The sequence below is a fragment of the Galeopterus variegatus genome, unplaced genomic scaffold (genome assembly GCF_000696425.1).
Source record: "Galeopterus variegatus unplaced genomic scaffold, G_variegatus-3.0.2 Scaffold2148, whole genome shotgun sequence".
NCBI lineage: Eukaryota > Metazoa > Chordata > Mammalia > Dermoptera > Cynocephalidae > Galeopterus > Galeopterus variegatus.
Genome location: NW_007728259.1, coordinates 64,627 through 84,197, shown reverse-complemented (window position 1 = coordinate 84,197; position 19,571 = coordinate 64,627). Strand labels below are relative to the sequence as shown.

Below are 19,571 nucleotides of genomic sequence, written 5' to 3'. Positions count from 1 at the left end.
ATTATTGTATTGAGGTCTATCTCTCTCTTTAGATCCAAAAATATTTGCTTTATATGTCTGGGTGCTCTGATGTTGTGTGCATATGTGTCTACAATTATTATATCCTCTTGCTGAATTGATCCCTTTATCATTATATAGTACTCTTCTTTGTCTCTTTTTATACTTTTTGGGTTAAAGTCTATTTTATCTGATATAAGTATAGCCACTCCTGCTCATTTTTGGTTTCCATTTGTATGCAATATTTTTATCCATCCCTTCATTAATAGACTGTGTGTGTCTTTACAGGTAAAATGAGTTTCTTGTAGGCAATATATAGTTGGGTCTTGGTTTTTAACCTATTCAGCCAGTCTTTATCTTTTAAATAGGGAATTTAATCCATTCACATTTAAGGTTGTTATTGAAAAATGTGTCCCTACTTCTGACATTTGTTACTTTTACGATTGTTTTACATATCCTTTGTATCCTTCTTCCTCTTACATTATTTGTCTTTGCTGTTTAGGGGTTATCTGTAGTGATAAGATATAATTTCTCTCTCTCCTTTGTGTAACTGCTCTACCAGTGAGTTATATGCTTTTGCATGTTTTCAGGAGAGTAGGTATTGTCCTTTTACCTCCAGATATAGGACTCCCTTTAGGATTTCTTGTAGGGCCAGTCTAGTGATGATGAATTTGCTCAATTTTTGTTTGTATGAGACCCATGAGCTTCTTAACACTGTTTTCTTTCCTGGACTGAACTCATTCTATATACAGAACATTCCAATAGTGATCTCTTGATCTCAAAGCAGCAATGTTGCTAGCTTACATTTTTATATGGTCCAACCGTGAGAAAAGGAGTAGTGAACAGGGCACTTTACAACAAGACAAGTCCATAACATTAATATTCCTTCACTGGCTTCTGGTCAAGTTGGCAGAATAGACAGTCCCCAGCATCACACTCTCCCACAAATCAACCAATTTATAACTATTAAAAAGTAATGACAGCCAAGCAGGGGCCGCTAGAACTCAGGGGAAGAGGAGGAGAGACCTACGGAGTGCATGAAGGTGGGAGAAGCCACAATGAGAGAAAGAAAGAAGTTCTCCAACCATTTTGAGCCCCAGCTGCTTTAAGGCTGGAGCTGGTGAGTGCACATTGAACAAGAGCTGGCAAAAGCTGCAGTTGTGCCCTTTGGATAGAGTTGCTTGGAGGCTGCAGAGGAGGAAAGGGCGTTGGTGGCCCTCAGGCCAGCAAGTCTACTAACAAGGTTCCCACAGACCCACACAGGAGCAAGGCTGAAAACTGAAAAAAAGGAGCCACTCAGAGGCCAGTGAGTCATTGCAAGGGATCGGCATATGGCCCGTAACATGGGAAGTGGTTGAAGCACAGGCAGTAGGGGAGATGGTCCCAGTAGGAGAACACTAGGGCACAGCAAAGACAGCTGGTCTTCCCCCCAATCAGCACAGTACCACCCAGTGGACACTGGTCAGGAATACAGAACTGCAGGGGGTACAGTTTGCTGAAAAGACTCAGGCCCAGACCAGAGTTTCTAAACAATCCAGGTGTACTGGATCACATGAGTCCTGAAAGTACCTATAAAGTCAACCATTATAACCTGAGCTACACAAAAAGCCTTCCCCAGGGAATCAGCAGCAAAACAACAATTTAGCTCAACCACAGAGCTAAAGTACTGGTCCCCATAGGAAGTTCCCCCACTTTAGAAGTAAGCAAAGGACAACAAATTAGTTCCAGTGCAGAGTTTAAGTGGTAGGAACAGCAAATAATCCAACACAGAACTGAAAGAAAAAACTGAACACCCACAGACCAGAGACAAAGTTTGATATTAACTAGTAAAGGTCTCTCATCACTAAAGTACACCTATAAAACCTAGAAGGACCATAAGTCCCCTGGCCTACCAAGCCAAGGGGGGGGAAAGGGCTGAGTGCCTCAGCCATGCCCCCCTGACACCTGCAACCAGTCCCGAGGGAAGGGGGCCAAGGGCCTCAGCCAGGCAACCCCAACACCCACAACAAGCCCAGCGATGACACTGAGTCACCACAGGAAGCACGCCAGGCTCTCCCAAGCTGGGGCATTGGGGGTCAAGGGCCTTGGCCATACGCCCCTGACACCCACAGCTGGCCCAGCAATGACCACTGAGCTGCTGCAGGAAGTGCCCTGGGCACCTGTGCAGGGGTGGTAGCAGGGGCAAGAGCTTCAGCCACACCCCTCTGACTTCTGCACCCAGCCCAGCAATGACCAAGCCACCGCTGGCTGGAAGCCTCCTGGTCTCCCATGTAGGAATGAGGGGGTGCCACAGGCCTCAACCCTGCCCCTCCTCCTTCCTCCTTCGCCTCCCACCCTATTTCCTTCCCCTTTCCCCCTCCCACCAACTGTTCTGCAACAACATCACAGAATGTAAAAAAAAAAAAAGTAATATTAATAAATAGACTTAAAAAGAAAATATTCCTTCACCTCCTCCATATCTGATAAAAAGTCTGCACAATACACTTTGTATTACATTTTAATTACTATTACATTTTATATGTACTTTCTTAGAATAAAGAAGCATAAACAAATTACACAATTCTCTAAAGTGTATATGTTCCTCAACAGAGTGCACTAAAGGTCCATCCAGTTTATATATAACAGTAACTACATTAAAATTTTAAAAACATACCTATGTACGAAGTTAGTTGTTCCATCAATGGGGTCAATGATCCATGTAGGGTTGTCTGTTAAGACACTTTTTTCCCCAGCTGCCACAGATTCCTCACCAATGAAACTAAAAGCAAGAACGACAAACTCCTTATTTTTACATTGCTTTCAACAATATTCAAACCATAACATTTCAGCTACACAGACTTTATTGTAAAACTTAACAAATGTCTATACACTACTTTTCTATTGTTGCTCCTTTTTCCTTCCTATAGAGACTAGTAAAAGAAAGCTTTATTTTATTTCTCCCAAATCAAAGTCATAAGAAAAATTACAGAATTCAAATTTTTTAATGCAATACCAGAGTACATAAAGGCACACACATGTGCACAGACACACACCTGAAAAGGGCATTTGCTGCAGATGAGAAAGCATTAAGGAAATGTGGTTATTTTAAAAAGTAGTCCACACATTCTCTAATACTCCTCCCTTCAAGAGATAAAGCCTACTACCCCTTGCCTTGAGTGTGAGTTGAATTTAGTGACTAGTTTCTAACCAATACAATAAAGTGGAAGTGACAGCGTACAACTTTGGAGACTAGCTCACAAAATGGCCCTTCCCTACTCTGGGAGAAGCGGGCTGCCATGTTGTGAGCAGCTCTGTGAAAAGGACAACATGGCGAGGAACTGAAGGAAGCTGCCAACAGGCAACCCACGAGGAACTAAAGCCTGCCAACAATCATGAAAGAATCCTTGAGCCCCAGTTCATCCTTGAGATGACTACAGCTCTGAGAGTTTGACTAACTTCATGAGCGACTTTGGCCAGAAACATTCAGCTAAGCTATTCTCTTATTTCCAACCCCAGGAAACTGTGAGATTACAAATGTTCATTGTCTGGAGCTCTAAATTTTTAGGGTAATATGCTTTGCAGTAATAGATAACTAATACAGAGAATATTAAATAAGGCAATGATAAAGCAAATCACCCACCAAATTACTGTGTGTACATGCTTTCCTAAAACATGCTATGCAATAAATCTTAGGTAAATTCCATAAATAGTGTCTGAGTTCATTGGTTTTCTTCTTTCCCATTTTCTTTTTTATTTATTTTCCTTTATTCAACAATGAGCTGTCCTAATAATCATTATCATGATCATCTTTTATCTCTTTTTCTCTTAGCTGTAAATTTTTTTATTGGGAATAAGTATATGTAGCTGCAGCTTTAAACATTTTTTCTTCTCAATGGCTAAAAACACCAGGAATGGCCAATGGCATGACTAGGAAGAAGTGCAGAATGACAGTGCTAAAACTTTAAAATGATGACAATGTTTCTACTATATTTCTGTGCCTGTAAGAGAGCTCTGACTTTAGGATTTTCTCTCAAACTCCTTAAAGCTACTGCCACTTTAGCATATACAGAAGTTTATAATATACAGAATAAAATCAAACTTCTAAATCACGTCTATCTATGGCAGACATCTGTCACATCAGCATCTCAGCATCCGAACATTCCTCTCACCATGTAGAAATCCAAATACTCCCTCTTCCCTGATCCCAGGCAGCGTGAGCATGGGCGAACAATCTAAGCTCAGAAACCACATGTTCCTGCTCAGGACTTGTAATTTTAAGCTAATAAGGTAAAAATATAAGGTTGGTTAGAAAGTATTCAAAACCACCAGAGTCAGGAGTTAGGCCACCAGTGGCATCCTAAGCAATGGTTCCTGTGTCCCCAGTATGCCTTCCTTCTTCCCATGGTTCTTGTCTGAGCTACCCAACACCCTCAAAATAAATTCCTTTTCAGTTCAAGTTAACTGAAGTCAGGTTTTGTGTCTAGAGTCAAAATTATTGCCTAGTATATTGACTCCAACCTAGGCTTTGTTTCATCATATGAAATTAAAAAAAGAAATACCTGTGAGATGGATACTTTTCCTTTATAGAAGAGATAAGCATTTTTTCAATTTTTTGGTCAGTAGCAGTTACCAAATCAGCGGGAGAACTTTTAATCATAACATTCATTTCATTTTTTAGAGCTTCACGAACCACCTAAAAAGATTTTTTGGTAAGAAAACAGAAAAGGCACAAGTAATTTTAAATCAAACAAAAAGATGAAACATACGAATGGTTTAAAACATTCACTCTGTCTTATATGATATTCTTAAAAGATATTCTTAAAAATTTCTTACAAGATTGTCTATAAAATAAGTCTTTAATGGTTATGACATTATATATACAAAATTATACAATCCTTTATCCTATTTTAGATTCACAACTGACATCAAAAAAAGTTTAATGATATAAAATTGGAGTATTCACTCTATTTAAAGTGTTTAATAAAATGAAAACAAATGTAGATTAATTAAAATATGTGTTTTATTTAACAACGCAACCATACACTGTCTATATCCATCATATTATAGCTGACAAAATTTTAGTTCATACCTCTCCAGCTTGTCTTGCTAAGTTTACTGCATAATCCATGCATTCCTGCCAAGGATCAGCCATCTCCTGAAAATATTTAATACCTATCAGTGCGAAGTAGTTACAATTCTCTAAAAGTCTTAATTATAGAATAGTTCACAAAAGTATTTCAATTAGCAACAGACTTTCATTTCATGATTCATCCCCTGCCCTTTTCTAAAGTTCAACTTTTTTTCTAAGATTTGGGAAAATGGGTTTTCCCAGTAAAAACCATTTTTTATGTAAGTTACTTCACTTCTATTGTAGAAACATTTTCATAACAAAAAATATTCTATGAAATCATCTCCCAAAGTGTCCATATCATATCACATTGAAAAACAAAACAAACATTAGTTTGAGGAATAAAGAAGAAAGGACAAAAAATATTTTAAGAGATAGGTGCATGTTTGGGTGGAGAATAAGGCAAAAATAAGAAAGAACACTGGGAATACTGTAATAAAAGCTTTGAAGGGAAGTAGGAAAAGGTGCACATACTAATTGAATGCTAGGCAGTTAGGTGCTTTACATATGAGACTTTAAAAAAGATAAGATTGTAAAAATGAAGAACTTAAGGCTCAGAGATGAGATATTTGGCCAAAGTTATATAGACAGATGACACTGTCAGAATTTGAACTCAATTCAGATTTTTTTCCTGCTCTTTCTATTATAACATTCTGAGGTAAGAAAGTCCCAGGACTAAAAAAATAAAGTAAAAAGCAAAAACAAAATTTATTTTCCTGAATTTCAGACAGGGGTGAAAAACAACGTAATTTTGTGTTCTGGACCGTCCAACTTTCCTCTGACTTCTGATGACTAAAATAACTCACCACTCACCATACTCTAAAATCTGTACCTTGCACAGTGAAGCTTTTTAAGTCGTCAGACTCGGAAAATGTGGCATCATTTATAAAGCAACCCTAATTTTGTCTTCTTCATAACTGAGGATAACTGACACACTTATCCCTAAACACAGTGCTCACATTATCCCTATCCGTGGTCCTCACATTACAGCAAAGGGGAGAGGAGAGAAAGGGAGGGCAAGGACAGATACAGCCGGTTTCTGCTAGTTGTATTTTCTTCTTGGCATAATCATTTAACATCTCTTTAAAGTGAGGCCACTTTTGGAGTTATATAAGTAGCTTCTAAGAGCTCTTGAGGAATTGTTTCCAAGCTTAGTTTTTCATTCTTACTCCCATTCCATTTGACTAGTCTTAACAGAACTAGATGTTCTCAAAGTGCATCTGCTTTCTTGCCAGAAACTTTGCTCAAGCCCCTCGCACCACCACCTTCTAATAGCACTGATATGACTCCTACCAGGTCTTCAAGGCTCATTTCAAAAGCTACCCTCTCTTCTAGGGATTCTCCACCCAGAAGTCACTACTTGTTTAATCATTCAACAGATACTTGCTAAACACATATTATATGCTGTACACTGCACCGTGATGAGGAAAAACAGGAGTCAAATATTAATAAAAAAATCACAGTCTACATGCAAACTCATAAATGTAGTAAAGGCTAAGTAAGAGAAGTGTAATGAGAAACATTTAACAGGGAAACTTTGACCAGGATTTAGGCATCTGATTAGGTTTCCCAAAGGAAAAGATTAAACCAAGATGTGAAGGATAAGTGAATAGGCATTAACTAACTCAACTACAGGATGCCTGGTACATGAAGAGTAACTGAAAGGCCCAAGTGTGACAGTTCAGAGATCAAGGGCAACGCGAAGGGTAAGGCTAGGGAGGTAGTAGAGATCTTCCCTTACTGTGCCTTACAGATTAGGTTATGATTTGAGAGCCATGAGGAATGATTTCATTGAACAGAATGCATTGGAGGGTGGAAGGAAGAGCAGAAAGTGAGTGTGGGTGGACGAATTAGGAGATTTAGATTCAGGATGCAGTAGTTCAGAGGAGACCATTGGTTGGCTGAAACCTGGGGAGGGCGGTTTTCTAAGCAGAGAAGTTGAGAGAATCAAGAGTAATCTGTTTGGGGAGATAAAATTGGGGGGATTTTGTAATAGATTGGACATGGAATATGAGGGAGAGGAAGGGTTCAACAATGCTCAGATTCCCCACTTTGGCAACTGAATGGATAATGATGACATCTACCAAAACAGGGAGCTACAAAAAAGAGTCAAATTTGGGATTTGGGTAGGAAGTTGAGAATTCAAGAGTTTAATTAGCAGAGGATGAGGGGTCTTTGTGAAATCAAAAGGAGACATTAATTAGACGGCTAACTTATATGGATTCCGAGTTCAGAGGAGAGGTATGGCCTGTAAATATAAATATGTAAGTAACTGGAATATGCAGCAACTGAGGTCCTGAGTCTGAATGACATTCCCTAGGAGGGAACTGGGAATGTCCTAGCCTGAAATGCAAGAAGCTCAGAGGAAGCCTTTGCCTGGAAGAGTCCATAAAACTTCGTATATCCCTCTTAGGACACCCAGCAATGTCTTTCTTGCACCTTAGCCATTTGTGTGCAAGCCATATTTTCTCAAGTTTGAGTGCATTTCTTTATGGAAAGGGGCCATATTTTATTCAATTTCATTACCCCAAAGTCATAAAAACCTGAAACGTTTCCAACTGTTTCTGTCCTGGTCACAGCCTTCCCGGTAGTGGGAGCCATATCACCATCCTCTCTGTCACCTGTCCCGAGCAGCGCTACATCATCACTTACACGGTGACTACGTGACCCCGGGAATGTGCCAGGTCTTTCTGAGCTTCTTCGGAGTCGGTATAATGACAAGGGGCAATTATTCTACATAAGCTGCCCAAGGGGTCAGTGAGATCGCGTGGGTGAAACCTCTACACCAACGTCTGGACCGTTGCCAGTGACACTCGGCGGCGGCTCTGGGTAGCACCGCCGGGCAGAGAGGTCGCTCCAGCTGCGGCCTCCGCCCCCAGGCGCCACCCCCAGCACCGCTGACCGCGACCTCCCACGCCGGCCACGGCCGGAGAGGGGCCGCTCCGCGCCGCCCAGCCCCGCAGCGCCCACCAAACCCGCTAGAGGGTGTCCAGGGATCGCGGGAGTAACACGGGTCTCACCTCGGATTGGATGGCGTCCTGCTCGCTGTGCACCCGGCGTCGTCCGCTGCTCAGCTTTTCCGGGGAAAGAGGGGATGCGCCGGAAAGGAAGTCCCGCCTCCTTAAGTCCTGTCCCAGATGGGGGCGTGGCTGCCCGGCCCCGCCCCGCTGCTGGAGCCCCGTCCCGAGGCGCGCCCCCGGGAGGCTTCTGCCTTGCCTCTCCGCCTTCTCAGCGCGGGTTCTGCTAACTTCTTTTCTCCTGCTTGTCCTTTCTTTTCGAAATTAAAAAAAAATTCCTTTCCTCGTTATTTTCCCGTCCCTTCTTTCGTCTTCCATTGTTCATGTTTTCTTATTTCTCTTTCTCCTTTTCTCTCCTTTATTCCATACTATCATTTTGACAAAACGAATTAGAGATATGACTCCAGTTGTGTAACTTTTATTTGCTAAACCTATACTGGATTTTGTTGTTGTTGTTGTTTAATCGATAACCAGAACGAACTGCCCCTATTCTCGATAATTCATTTAGATGCTATTATTGAACACTTTGCATGCATCAGGCAATTGGGTTTTTATATGCATTATATTTTATATGCATTATATTTATATGCATTATTTAAGTAAAATAACTTAAATGTGGCAATAGTTCTACGAGGAAGGCAGGATTAGCTTCATCATACGGATGGGGAAACTGAGGCTAGGTTGCATTATACGAGGTACAAAGGCTAGTCTACAGGTCTTAGAATGTTTCCTCTTCTTGAAAGGTGTGGCAACATGGTAAATATATCATCATAATGCAAAAAACATTCACAGATATAAGATGTCCTAGACACAAACAAGACAAGAAAAGTGGGTTATTTTGCTTCTTGCTTGTGAAGAGATTGTTTCCCTTAGTTTAATCAAAAGACAAGATGTTCTCACCAATGTGTTACAAATGAACCACGTCTTAAAGATGAATGATGTGAACTGTGGATCCAATTCTCAAACCTCACAAACAGCCAGAACTTGTCTTTATTCTCCAAAAGAATGATGTCTTAGGTTTCTGATTGGGATACCTCTGTTTGTCTATCAAATGATACTTTTATTTTCTTGATTTGAAAAAAGCCTTTAGAAACTAGCTTTTTCATTCTTCATTGTCAATCATCTTAAAATAAAAATCTTGCCAACTACACGCCGACACGTGTTGACTTGTAACCAAATAAAATTTTCCAGGCTTTAGCAGACATGTCATAAGAATCATCTTTAAACCTTTTATAAATGAATTGCACCAGTGACTTGGCAAAGCTGCTAAAATTATGTAAGCAATTTGAAATAAGACAGATAAAAGATCAAATATTAAAAACATTTCAAGCTACATCAAATGAGCAAGAAGTCAGTTTTTTTCAAGAGGCCTCGGCTGCTACTTCACAATTGTTCTTAGGTAACTCATTTTTTTTTTCAGTCCAAAGAGGCCGCTCTGCTTCCAAATACCGTACTGAAAGTGAAATGAAAAAAACTGCCAGTACACAGGGAAGTCTAGTGGTCAGATCTGTTTGTGGCAGTGTTGCAAACTGGCCCCACACAATCCAAAGGACCTCTGTGAAAGTAGTTCAGATGGCTGCAGAGACCTCAGTACATGACACATTGTGCTTGCGTTTCCAAGGGGGCAGTATTTAAAGCTACAGTCACATCTGCAGCCATTGTTTCCAATCCCAAAGAACATCTGCTGTGCCAAGGTGGTTACAACTGAGGCTGAGGGTGAGAGGACAGGTTCCCACCTCAGTCACACACTGTGCCGGGACAAAATCTTTCCTTGGTATGGTGTCCTGGTCATCACTGTTCCATCCTTCCTTAATGATGAGTCTCTTCTAAGAGGCCTTTGATATCCTTGCCTGCCACCTGACTCCCTCTTGGGGCTCAGAAGAGGATAATGCAAAGTGAACACCTAAGCAGCAGCCTCAAAAGCAAAGTTTTCCTCTGAGTTTCTTCTGCCTTCTTGTCTTTCAGCTTCATTCTCCCCTGAGGCAAGCTACAGAAACTAGAATCCTTCTTCCCTAAGGTGGGTCATAGAAACCAGAACCCCTTTTCCCCAAAGCGACCCATAAAGACTATATTATTAGTAAAGACTACTAATTATTCTAATTATCATAAAAACACTAATTATTCTCTAATCTTCCCCCCTGCTTTTCTGTCTTGGAGCTGGCCATAAAGAAATTCTCTGCCCTACCTTGTGTGATTGTAGGTCATTAGACCCCCATTCCAGAAGGGGTCTTGCTCCATACCTGGGAGGAAGGAATGCTGCACAGAGAGGCCAAGAAGAATCTGAACAGCCAGGCCTTGTTGAGTTTCCCCACTCAGTCTATTAGCATTATAACATACTTTTTTTTATCTGATCACATTTGTACATGGCTGTCTCTGCTTCATAGAACCTAAGCATAAAATTGGAATTCTCAAAATAGAATTAAAATATGAATATTTCCATGAACTTTTTGAAGTGCCCTCATATCTTTGGGTCTTTATTCTGAAGGCTCTTGTGTCACATAAAACTATGATTAAATAAATTATGCCTTTTTTCCCTTATTAATCTTGTCAGTTGATTTTTCAGCAAACCTTCAGAAACTTCCTAGATACCTGACTGTACACAGAGGAAGTCTGAGGAAGGATGCCTTTTGTCAAGCCACAGAGTGGTCTGGTCATCACTCCCCGTAGACAATAGGTACCTAATTGCCCTGTATTTGTATAATAAAGAGGGACCACCACCAGATTACTTTCCCAGAAATTGTGGGCATTTTCTAACTCTAGTCTCTGGAGCTGACTTCTTTTAAATGGCAACTTCTTTGAATAAGAACTTCAGGTTCCATATACCAAAACTTTCTTAGTTAATAAGTAACTGTTTAAGTGTACTTTGATAAAATACGATCAAGGTTACATAAACAATTTGCAGCTCAGTGATAGCCTGTAGTCCCTGCCCTCAGGAAGCTCATATTTTGGTTATTGCCTTTTTAGGGGACAAATGAAAAACTCCTTCTGTGCCATGAACTTTCAGTGACAAATCAACTGACAAACACATATTAATAGGAAAAATAGGCATAAACATTTTTATAGTTTTTTTCACTTTCAAAACAACATCAAAAAGTGAGTGTATTTAACTGTACTCAGCTCACAATAGAGCTAATAGGTGAACAGAATAATTCATGCTATAGCATGTTTAATAAACTGGCAGGACAGAGAGTTGGTCAAAGGAAGGCAGAGGAAGTTTGTCTTGTATGAATTAGAACCGAGGGGCTCCATAACCATCTGGCATTTGCTCAATGTTGGTTAGAAATGTACATGATAGAAACTCCAGGTATCTTCTGGATTCTTTAAGGTCAGGGTCAACTGTGGCCACAATCTAACACTTGTGCTGAGTTACACTCTGTATTAAGCAGTCATCTGCATAGGTTCCTTTGTGTGTGGATGGTAATCATTGAACTCTTGGATTCTTGGCAATCCTGAGAGCCACTCGATATTTCTGCCCCAATCTCTCAGTTTCAGCCATTACATAGTCAGTTATACAAGGGATACACTTGGCATACAGACAGTCCGCCATTGACTGCACTAAGTCCAGTTTGGCTTAAACAGTAAAGTTGGTATCAACCAGGATGTGGTAAGGTAGGCCCAGCTGTGTATTATATTGGAATAGGCAGAAAGGGTGTTGGGGACTTCTCTTTCCTTCAGTGTCCTGGGGTCTTTCTTTCTTTTTCGGTTTTAATCTATCCTTTTCTTTAAGCCTCTGATCTCTGAGACTAAGCATTCACTTCAGTCACATACTTCCTTGTTTTCTTTTGCTTCCCCATGCTTACGCACATTCTGGTTCTTCTGGCATCTATTTACTTATAGTTTTATGTGACAAAGGAATCTTTAGAATGAAGACCCAAAAATACAGGAAAAACTGTCCATTTTTTTTTCTTTTTTAGGTTTATTTATTTATTCCAAATTTTATTTTATTTTGTCAATATAAGATGTGGTTGATTATTGTGGCCCATTACCAAAACCTCCCCCACTCCTCCCTCTCCCCGCTCCCTTCCAACAATGTCCTTCCTGTTTGCTTGTCGTATCAACTTCAAGGAATTGTAATTGTTGTGTCTTCTGTCCTCCCCCCAGTTTTTTTGTGTATTTATTTATTTTTAGCTCCCACAAATAAGTGAGAACATGTGATATTTCTCTTTCTGTGCCTGACTGGTTTCACTTAATATAATTCTCTCTAGGTCCATCCATGTCATTGCAAATGGCAGTATTTCATTCTTTTTTATAGCAGAGTAGTATTCCATTGTGTAGATATACCACATTTTCCGTATCCACTCATCTGATGAGGGACATTTGAGCTGGTTCCAACTCTTAGCTATTGTAAAGAGTGCTGCGATGTACATTGGAGAACAGGTATACCTTTGACTTGATGATTTCCATTCCTCTGGGTATATTCCCAGCAGTGGGATTGCTGAGTCATATGGTTGATCTATCTGCAATTGTTTGAGGAACCTCCATACTATTTTCCATAGAGGCTGCACCATTTTGCAGTCCCACCAACAATGTATGAGAGTTCCTTTTTCTCCGCAACCTCACCAGCATTTATCATTCAGAGTCTTTTGGATTTTAGCCATCCTAACTGCGGTGAGATGGTATCTCAGTGTGGTTTTGATTTGCATTTCCCGAATGCTGAGTGATGTTAAGCATTTTTTCATATGTCTGTTGGCCATTCGTAAAACTGTCCATTTTTATGCTTAGGTTCTATGAAGCGAGACAGCCATGTAGAAATGTGATCAGACAAAAAGTATGATATAATGCTAATAGACTGGAGTGGGGAAACTCAACAAGGCCTGGCTGTTCAGATTCTTCTTAGCCTCTCTGTGCAGCATTCCTTCCTCCCAGGTATGGAGCAAGACCCCTTCTGGAATGGAGGTCTAATGACCTACAATCAGGCAAGGTAGGGCAGAAAATTTCTTTATGGCCAGCTCCGAGACAGAAAGGCAAGGGTAAGATTAGAGAATAATTGTTGTCTTTATGGGTGGCATTGGGGGAAAGGGGCTCTGGTTTCTATGACCTGCCTTGGGAAAGATGATTCTAGTTTCTGTAGCTTGCCTCAGGGGAGCAGGAGGCTGGAGAAAGTAAGAGGAAAACTTTGCTTTTGAGGCTGCGTTTTAGGTCTTCAATTTGGGGTATTGTTTTCTGAGCCCCGACACCTAATTGGAAAGCAACAGCAGTGTGTGGTTATTCTCATCAACCTGAACCTTCTTCACTTTACCCCATTACTCTGCCCACGGTGCTATGCCCAGAATCACAAACTTACATAGTTGAGCAAGATCTCAAACCTCGGTGTTTGAAACACAGAGAAGTGTTTTGTTGAGATCACATGGTTAATGATAAAGTTCAACTAGAAAGGTAGGTCTCAGGTCTCCCAATTAGTAAAATATGTTCATTAAAATGTATGTAAATAAATTTGTGCAAATTTACTTATATTTTAACCCCCTAAGTAGAGATTTCTGTTTAAAGAAGTCAGTAGCAAAATATTCCACATAGGCAATTATTATTTTATAAATCAAATAACCATCCACCATCACACTAAACCAGGCCTTTTATAAATCTTTGTATTCATACACCGGATTTGGTGGCATTGGAAAAAAAGGAACCTTGGTTGTCATATCATCTGGCAAAATAAACAAAAATTCCCTAATACTATGGGCAAGAAATGGTAAATAACGCCGATAGGAAAATGTTAAGTTTTCAGTTTCCATACATAATTATCAGATTGATATTTTCAAAACAGCAGCAGATATGTTAGGGTCAGAAGTTTAAACTCTGATAAAATAATAATAGCAGCTAATGATTACTGAGCACTTAACTATGCAACAGGCTCTCTTCTAAGCACATACGATTTCATTTAATTCCCAGGACAATCTGACAGCAATGGAGTTGACACCATTATCTTCATGCTTTACATGTGGAAACTAGATTGCAGGAAGATTAGCTAATTTGCCTACAACCATTAGGCTAGGAAATTAAACAGAATTACTTAGACTGATATATCCTATTCTTGATGTCCATACTTTTATTGGAGAAAAATGGAGACTAGTCTTAGATACTAAAAGTTCCCTTTGAAATTTCAGAAGTGGTATAGGAAAAAGCACACTACTCATTTGGGCCCTAGTCTGTGCTTCAACACTTTATTTGAATAAACTCATAAAAAATATTGTGGTAGACATTACGGGGAGCATCCAAATGAATAAACATAATTCTCATGCCCAAAGATTTACAGCAAAATAGAAAGGATAAAACAGGAATATAAATAGCTGTGAGACAAGAAAGTTTGGCTAGCATGAACAAAGACATATTTGTAAGATACAAAGTCATTCTGTTTGATTGGAGCAAAGGCTGTGTGTAAAGGAGATAAAACTAGAAAGCTAGATTAAGGTCAGATGGTAGATTATAATAAATGCTTCACTAAGGAATACAGACATTAAGGCAAAAAGGTTTCGTTGCAGGGAAGTTACATGATCAAAGTTAGAGTTTAGGAAGATTAATCTCACAGTGAATGGAGGGTAGACAGAGAGGCCAAAAGCCAGTTTAAAAAGGTTTAGGGAAGAGGCAATACAAGGCAGAACAAAGGTGGTAGCACTGGGAATGGAGAGGAAACTGATAAAATGATACTATAGGCAATTTTCTGTAGAAAATGAAAAGTTGTCTCCTTCCACTAAACTCCTGTGTATTTTACGTTCTGTACCATTCATTAGCACATATGATTTTATAAATATATATTCTCTACCCAATGTCAGAATTTTAACTACATTATCAGTGGCTTAAGAGTAGACACCATTTCAGACATTCTTTGAATCTCCCACAGTGCCTCTCCAGGGTAGGTATTCAGTAATGCTTTAATTATTAGACTAGGGAAAATTTTTTTCTTTTATATTCTATAGTACGGATACATCTTTTCTTAGTTTTGTAGACCAGAAGGATTAGTAACATTTCACATCCAGAACACATGGCTACTGTAAAAGGAGCCACAGAAGCTGAGACTGCCTTAGACTGTGGAAAAGAGAGCTGAATAACAGCAAGGGCTAAGAAACTATTTAACATCCCACTTTCGATAGCAACAGTTTTACAAATAGGGAGAGGCAGCATACAAACTTTAGCAAAGGAGTACCCAAACAACAAACCCAAAGCGGGAACTATAAGACCCAGTAGAAACACTTTCAGGTTAGTTGTTTTCAGAAACGTGAATCCCATTCTAAGAGTCAAATAAATCCCTACAAACATTAAAATTAAACTCAGAGGTCTAATTATTCTCTCTAAGAAGTTTGCTTTTTTAGGCATTCTATGCTTGATGACTATTCCAACTGACATTGGTATAAGTATGAAAAGGAGTGTTGACACGATTTTAAAAACAGGATTATGAAACGCACCTGATGATCCTAATATCCTACTATATATAAAAGAATTGACAGGCATCATTATCAGGGCCAATAATGTTGATGTGCAAGTCATCAAAATGGCCAAAGTAATATCTCCTTCCAGCAGCAAAGCAAAGAGATAGCCCCCACCCCCTCCTGGGCATGAGCAGGTCATTACAAATCCAAAAGCTTGTACCTCAGGTAATGCCAAAATCTGAGACAAAAGAAATCCACAAAATGGCATTAGAAAAAACTGTGTAACTGCTCCAAGAATTATTGGTAAAGGTCTCTTCCATACTGTTTGAAACACTTGTAATTCAACCTTGCAACCAAATGCACACTTATTTAACAGTATCAGTGGTAAAATAAGCATTAGGATATTTCTATCAATAGGCATCGATGATTGGAAAAGACTGTGTTTTGTTTGTTTGAGCACTTTGACTTTGATGTTCTTTATTTCTTCAATGAGTCTTTCTTGCTTACCTTCAAAATCCCAGAGTTGAACTGTCAAATTTGTCTCTCCTTCTTCTTCTGTCACTAGGTTTATGGTAAAATTTGTAATATCCAGTGTGGTCTTGGTGACATTCACCACTTGCAGCATTTTAGGATCTTCTAATTGTACAAAGAGGTAGCTGGAGTTAGGCTGTTTCTCTTTGTAACTTGACCTTACAGTGATGCTTTCTTCAGTCTTTGTGAAAAAAAGTATTTCAGTCTTTTCTAAATTCAGAAAACTGAGAAATGATTTTCTTGCTTCTTCCAGAGTCACAAACAACAAAAGTAGGACAATAAAAAGTTTTCTAATCATTTTGAAAGCTTAAATAAATCATATATGCAAAACCGCTTTTGAAAAACTAAAGAAAATTCTTTGGAGAGGTGTTCCGTGAATGTCTGAGTTTGAGTTAGGTAACAGTTGTTTTTGCTGGATGAAAGTCCAATAGGAGGGACTGTTGTACCTTTCAAACAAATACCTAGCTATCTAATAAGTGACACAACCTGTTTAACGTGTGGTTAAGAAAATTTAAAAGCCATGGCCATGACACTTAGGTTCAATTTATCCCAACAGAAACCTAATCTCTTTCCCCCTAACTTCCTCATTTTTGCTAATTAAAAAACAGCCTTCTATTTACCTGAATTTAAAATCTTGGTGTCATATTTTTTTAGTTCTCTTCCTTGCTAAGGAAAATTTACACTAAAAGCAGTCAGAAACAAAAAATATAAAATAGATATTGAAGAAGCCTGGAGGTCAGTGTCACTATTTTATTCATTTGAGTCAAAGTCAAATAAATACTTACCGAACATGTTTGCTGGAACACTGAGCTAGAAGGGGTTACACAACAGCGATCAAGCCAGATGCAGTCTGTTCTCATGGAGCTTAGTCGGAATGCGCATTATCATTATTCAGAAAACTACAGAGACCATAAACTGGCCTTGGCAGCATCCTTAGGCTGGTAAGAGTTTTCCTTCACCTCTAAAAAGTGACTGTATCCATCAGGCAAAAACTGAAATTGTTTTTGGTGTGCTTACATAGGAAAATAATTTCCTGGATGGTTACCAGATAACTTGGGAATGTAAGGAAAGTAGGTAGCCGGTACCAGAGTCAAAGGTACATCATGGCGAAAGGACTACTGCTACTGAACACTTAGACCTTGACACAGTGGGGCAATGGAAAGACACTGGCATTAATTCTAATCTCTTATTCCTTCTCTGTAACACTACAGTTAGGAACAAGGACATTCAAATGACACAATTTAGGTCATATGTCTATGCCGCAGTTGCCAGGGATAAGGAACAGCATCAGGGTTTTGGGAGTTCAACCCACAGACTCACAAAACTGTGTATTTTCCAAACAAGGGGAGGGAATTCTGATGCTAAGCAGCAAAAACCAAAAATGAAATAAAAAACAAAAACCCCAAACAGTACAACTGTCTATTATTGAGCCTACAGGTATAGTAGTCTTTGAACACATGACCTTTTCAGGAGATCTTTCATGTAATCATGATGCAATCTGTGCTAACTGTAACAGCAGTATATATTATTTTAGATCATATTAGCTCCTCAAAAATTTTCAAAGCGATTTTTATAATTTTGTCAAGTTTTAAAAAAATTTACTTACGTTGGCTCATCTTTCAAATGTAACAGACTTTAGATCTCATAACATTTTATTTTCATGTGCCACATTAAGAAAAAGAAGATACACTGTACCAGTGGTAAGAATACGGAAAGGAACTAATCTGTTTCAGTAACATTTCAGTTAAATTCCCAGGGAACTTCCTAGTTTACATGCGAAAAACAAAACAAATATAAACAAAAACTTTAAAAAACCAAAGCCATCTTTGCAGTTGTGACCAAATACTTTAATTTGCAATTTTTGTTGTGCAGGTCGGAGATGTGAAGTATGCCATTTTTTTCCCCCTCAGATTCCTCTATCTGCAACCTTTCCCCCTCTTCAGGTTCTCAAAGCCTTCTCCTTACCTGAAAACTGTGGGAATAAAACCTGACAAACCTGGGGAAAATCTGATAATCATTCACTAGGGTGGGGTGGGGACAGTGAAATCCTAAAATTTCATTAAGTGTATTTAACTGAAAGCCCTAAAGGAAAGCCTGAGAAAGATGTCTGATTTCAGAGTAATTTGTAAATAGGGAGCTAGAAGGATTCATATTCTCTCTCTCCCACATCTTGTTCTGTTTAGGAGACTACTCATGTTGGAGCTGCCAGTCCCTAGCACTGAAGATGCTAGTACCTAAGTCTCCTCCAGACTAGTCTGCTCTACTGTTTGGGACTTGACCTAACTAACAAGCAGTATGCCTACTGATATACATAAGTCTTTCCCTCCATGCTGTTTTGTCTCTTTTCTGTCTAATCATTAATAGAAACTCTTCTTCATTCCCCCTATGTTTAATTCAATCTCTGCCAGCCTTACCTCCCCTCTTCTTAACCCCCACAGTTACTGTATCTTCAGAATATTTAGTTTTAGTTCAATTCATGAGACATGTGTTGATAACCTACTATATGCAATAGATGTGACAGATGGTAAGGAATTACTTTGTATTAAAACTTTATGGTTTTATATATAGGAATATATTTAAGGATTATTTCTACCTCTAAAACATTTTATAGTTTCTAATAAAAGAGCTATTGGAACGTAGCTACACTTACTGTTTATCTACTCATTTGGCACTTTCTACACTACTTGGTATTATAGTTATAAATATGTACACACCTCTTCATTGTATCCACCATGGCAATCAGAAACAAATTACATTTAGTAGGTACTCAAACAGGTATGATATTGAATGAATATATACGCACCTGATAAAAGTCAGAAATTATCTCCATCCTCACATGAAAATAATATGAAGAAAGAATTAGAGATGAAATAGACTAAATGAGCATTCTGACTTTATTGCTTTAAATCTAAAGCCATTATACACGTCCAGAATAATTACAATAGAAAAGGGAAAAAGAACAAATAGAAATAGAAATAATTTCTATTCCTTCTATATAGTAGTACTTTGTTAGGTATAGATGGAAAACATCAGTCAGAAGCATTAATTTGAATTTGTTGATAAAATGTAGTTAATTTTGGCATGTGTTTTGCTTTGGTATATATACAAAGACTGTAATGAAGTTGAACTATCCTACCTTTCTTCTCATTTGTAATACTTTCATACAAACAAAAATGATGAATCCTACTGGAGGCGAGTCTTTATCAGAGACATGCCCCAACACAGGTGAAATGAAGAAAATCATTTTACCTTCTTAGACCTCAGACTCCTAATTGAAAAACTTAGAAGACTGAATGACATGATCTCTAAATTTCTACAATTCACATACACACATCAACTTGTACATCATGATGTAGGTGGACAGCAAGACTATACTTTTTGGCCCCATGATACTAGGGCTGTCATGTGACTTGCTCAAAGCAAAAGTGATACATCCTAAGAGCCAAGTGAAATGTCTGGCATCTCTTTCTAACTCTGCCACAAAAATGGCAACATCCCCAAAAGAGGTTTTTCCTTCAGTTGGGATCCTGGAATGAAGATGACATGGAGCAGAACCAC

The 19,571-nt window shown here is 39.0% G+C and overlaps 2 protein-coding genes and 1 pseudogene across 2 annotated transcripts in view; all 3 read right to left on the bottom strand.

Moving 5' to 3' along the window:
• IMPA1 (inositol(myo)-1(or 4)-monophosphatase 1) overlaps positions 1-8,196 on the bottom strand; it is a 28,782-nt gene extending 20,586 nt beyond the window's left edge. The window contains exons 1-4 of the mRNA XM_008580729.1: positions 8,125-8,196; positions 5,066-5,131; positions 4,536-4,669; positions 2,651-2,755 (exon numbers count right to left, since the gene is read on the bottom strand). Of these exons, the coding sequence (XP_008578951.1) occupies positions 2,651-2,755; positions 4,536-4,669; positions 5,066-5,128 (302 nt within the window). The 5' untranslated portion in view covers positions 5,129-5,131; positions 8,125-8,196. The remainder of the gene's footprint in view (positions 1-2,650; positions 2,756-4,535; positions 4,670-5,065; positions 5,132-8,124) is intronic.
• A 3,106-nt stretch (positions 8,197-11,302) lies between these two features.
• On the bottom strand, positions 11,303-11,915 carry LOC103596942 (annotated as a pseudogene).
• A 2,343-nt stretch (positions 11,916-14,258) lies between these two features.
• SLC10A5 (solute carrier family 10, member 5) lies at positions 14,259-17,379 on the bottom strand. The gene has a single exon (XM_008580728.1). It carries the CDS (start codon positions 16,309-16,311, stop codon positions 14,995-14,997), a length of 1,317 nt encoding a protein of 438 aa, XP_008578950.1. The 5' UTR covers positions 16,312-17,379; the 3' UTR covers positions 14,259-14,994.
• Between the last annotated feature and the right edge of the window lie 2,192 nt (positions 17,380-19,571).

Bases quoted from the DNA above. Each gene is read 5' to 3' on its own strand.
- SLC10A5 (XM_008580728.1), bottom strand. From the start codon at position 16,311: ATGATTAGAAAACTTTTTATTGTCCTACTTTTGTTGTTTGTGACTCTG.